Consider the following 3,029-nt stretch of genomic DNA (forward strand, 5'->3'; position numbering starts at 1 on the left):
TACCATCACACAACTTACTGCCAATGACTGAAAGTATTGTCATGAATTATCTAAAATCTTATCCTCAAACTATAGAAAAATCATCTTCTGTGGGAAAACAAATCCCACAAAAGATAACTAAAGAGGAATTCTAGGGATACCCATACCTTTTTGTTAAAAAATCAACTAATACGTCGTATAGGGCTATACAGGGCGTATAGGGGGCAGGGCCGGTCCATGGGTGTGGCTGGGTGGTCAACGGCCACATACCCGACGCCTCGCTAAGCCTGAAATTTTTTTATTTTTTGAAAAAAATTATATGTATTTTTATTAAAAATAATGTGTATATTTAATGTTTAAACACAAATACATAACCACTAGTTTGGTCTAGTGGAAAATGGGTATTACTTACAATCAAGAGGTTGTGGGTTTTACCCTCACTTGAGACATGTTTGATATATTTTTTATACAAAAGTTTTTACACAACCCAAATTATAACCAAGTAAGCCCATACAAAAATAACCATGTAAACCCAACAAAATACTCTTTTTACTTAAACCCAAAAAAAATTTTCGCCTTCGGCCCAAAATTTTTTTTGCTTTCTCGAAGCCGGCCCTGATAGGGGGTGTCTGGGTGTCTCTAGTAGGATCCCAACTAAATCCGAACCACCTGGCTGGTGTATCTATAGTCCGTTAGTTTTTCCTAGCTAGTTTATGACCTTCATTGGTATTTAGCGACGAATCAATGACAGTCTATTTAATTTTCTTTTTATGTTTTCCTTTTGTTTTTTACTGGATCCTGTCTGTTATTACCAACGGATACCTACGTCAGTCATACTCATTTGTGCATAATTGATAACAAAAATAACAATCCCTTTAGTCTTATAAATTGATAAATTTATATTTATTTCACACGAGCTAGAACAATCATACTTCGGTACCATGTACAAATACAACCTAGGTACCCCTAAATCGTGACGAGAATAAACCAAACGACGGATTTATCACACTAAACCCTCCATCCAAAGCCAAATTATGCCCACTTATATACTTAGATTCATCCCCTGCAAGAAAAAGACTAGCCTGGGCCACATCATCTTCATCATGAACCACTCCTTTAAGGTTCGAGTAAACATCAGTATACAAATCAGGAAATTTCTCCAAAATCGGTCTAGTTGCCGGTGTTATTATCAAGTGAGGCGACACGCAGTTGGCACGAATCCCATACTCTCCAAGCTCAGCAGCCACATTCTTAGTGAGTCCCACAATAGCATGTTTGGAACTAGTGTAAGCATGAGAGGTGTTGCCTCCAACACTGGAAGCAATACTTCCTATTGTAATAATACTCCCACTGCGAGCTGGGATCATAACCCTAGCAGCATGTTTGATTCCCAAGAACACACCGGTTACATTGACATTCAACACGCGTTCAAAGTCTGCTACTTCGTTTTCAAGGATGCTAAACTTTAGGGCACCTGCAATAGCAGCATTGTTTATCATAATATCTAGTTTACCATGTTTGTTGATGGTGAAGTTGACAGCGTTTTCCATATCTGATTCTATGCACACATCGCAGTGCACGAAAGAAGCCTTTTCGATACCAATGTTTTCAGAAACGGTTTGGCCTAAATCGTCGAGGATGTCTGCGATTACCACTTTGGCTCCATGTTTGGTGAAGAGTCTTGCGATGGTCTCGCCTATCCCTCGAGCTCCGCCTGTGATAAGTGCTACCTTTCCTGCCAGTCTAATCAAGATAAAACAAAATAAAAAATCAGAACACTATGGCCTAGGACTCTAGGAGCGGCTAAAGTAAGCTCATATATCAATGGCGGAACCATAACTTCTTAGTTGAATGATCATCACTTATCAAAAATTTCTTTTTTCTTTTACTGTAACTATGAGATCCAACTCATGTTTTTCTTAAGAAAACGTTGCTTTTATATGTAAACTTTGATAAACTCTTGCGAACCGCATAGTCAACTTAAATAATTAGAACTTGACCTGATTTTAAATGCGGTCCTTTTTTTGGCTATACATACATTTTCATAAAGAAACTGTCCAAGATTAACGATTGTATATGTCTCTTCACAATAATTGTAATGCAATGTACCCTATTGACCCTTTCCTAGTTCAGCCCTTGATGTTCGTAATCAATCCCTGTTATTTTAAGTGATTTTTAGGATCACGCGCCTATATACAGTTGATCATTATAAGTTAAAGTCCCGTACAACAGATCTATATGTTTTGCATAAACATAGGATGACAAAAATTGAAACAAAAAAAAAAGGAAAGTTCAGCCAAGTATGTATAAGATCTAGCATTAAGGGGTAATTACCTTGGGAGGGGTCCTGGGGCTATCAAATCACTAGCCATGGAAGAAAGTTAGTGGAGGAGAGTATAATTGGAATATGGTCAGATTGTGTGGAGGTGCTACTACTTATATAGGAGTTCCCTGACTAGTGATTACTAAAATTTTCTTGTAGTTATTTAATAGTTATTTAATAATTTTCTTGTAGTGTATACTCCCTGCTTGCGGTGCGCGCATATAATGTATATATGTGTGAACCCTTGGGTGGGCAAAAGTAAAATTGCACTAATTTTGACGTTATTTTACTAATCTCGTGAAAATAACGTTAAAAGCGGCGGAAGGTTAATCAGGCATCATGTGGTGGCGTTGGTAGCTGAAAGACAAAGGCACATGCACCAATCAGCCGGTGTCTCGATGATTGAGTGTTTTGTGCCTTATGTCCAAGGCTTGATGCAAAACTACTATCGAGCCGGGGGTCTCACCAGAAGCAGCCTCTCTATCCCTATGGGGTAGAGGTAAGGCTGTCTACATCTTACCCCCCTCAGACCCTACCATAGCATTGCTATTGGTGGGATATACTGAGTACGATAATGATGATGATGATGATCTAACGTTGTATAAAAAGTTGAATAAAGAAAACAAGATGCGTGCGCGTAGATATATATTGGCATGTATATAGTATGATTTTAGTGAACTGAAACCAAATAAAAATAATAAAGCAAACCAACCAAGCAAAAAAGTAT

General features: G+C 38.0%; 1 protein-coding gene across 1 annotated transcript; it reads right to left on the minus strand.

The window, feature by feature from the left end:
* Positions 1-872: 872 nt before the first annotated feature.
* LOC143532609 (borneol dehydrogenase, mitochondrial-like) lies at positions 873-2,429 on the minus strand. The gene is made up of 2 exons (XM_077027615.1): positions 2,314-2,429; positions 873-1,722 (listed from the first exon to the last, which is right to left on the minus strand). The coding sequence occupies exons 1-2, from the start codon at positions 2,349-2,351 to the stop codon at positions 936-938; spliced, it is 825 nt and encodes a 274-aa protein (XP_076883730.1). The 5' UTR covers positions 2,352-2,429; the 3' UTR covers positions 873-935.
* Positions 2,430-3,029: the final 600 nt, after the last annotated feature.

Source organism: Bidens hawaiensis, unplaced genomic scaffold (genome assembly GCF_021521415.1).
Source record: "Bidens hawaiensis isolate Kalapana, Puna unplaced genomic scaffold, B.hawaiensis_p1.1 tig00009513_1, whole genome shotgun sequence".
Taxonomy (NCBI): domain Eukaryota; kingdom Viridiplantae; phylum Streptophyta; class Magnoliopsida; order Asterales; family Asteraceae; genus Bidens; species Bidens hawaiensis.

Bases quoted from the DNA above. Each gene is read 5' to 3' on its own strand.
- LOC143532609 (XM_077027615.1), bottom strand. From the start codon at position 2,351: ATGGCTAGTGATTTGATAGCCCCAGGACCCCTCCCAAG. The intron at 1,723-2,313 runs GTAATTACCCCT...TATCTTGATTAG, and splicing joins GCCCCAGGACCCCTCCCAAG to ACTGGCAGGAAAGGTAGCAC.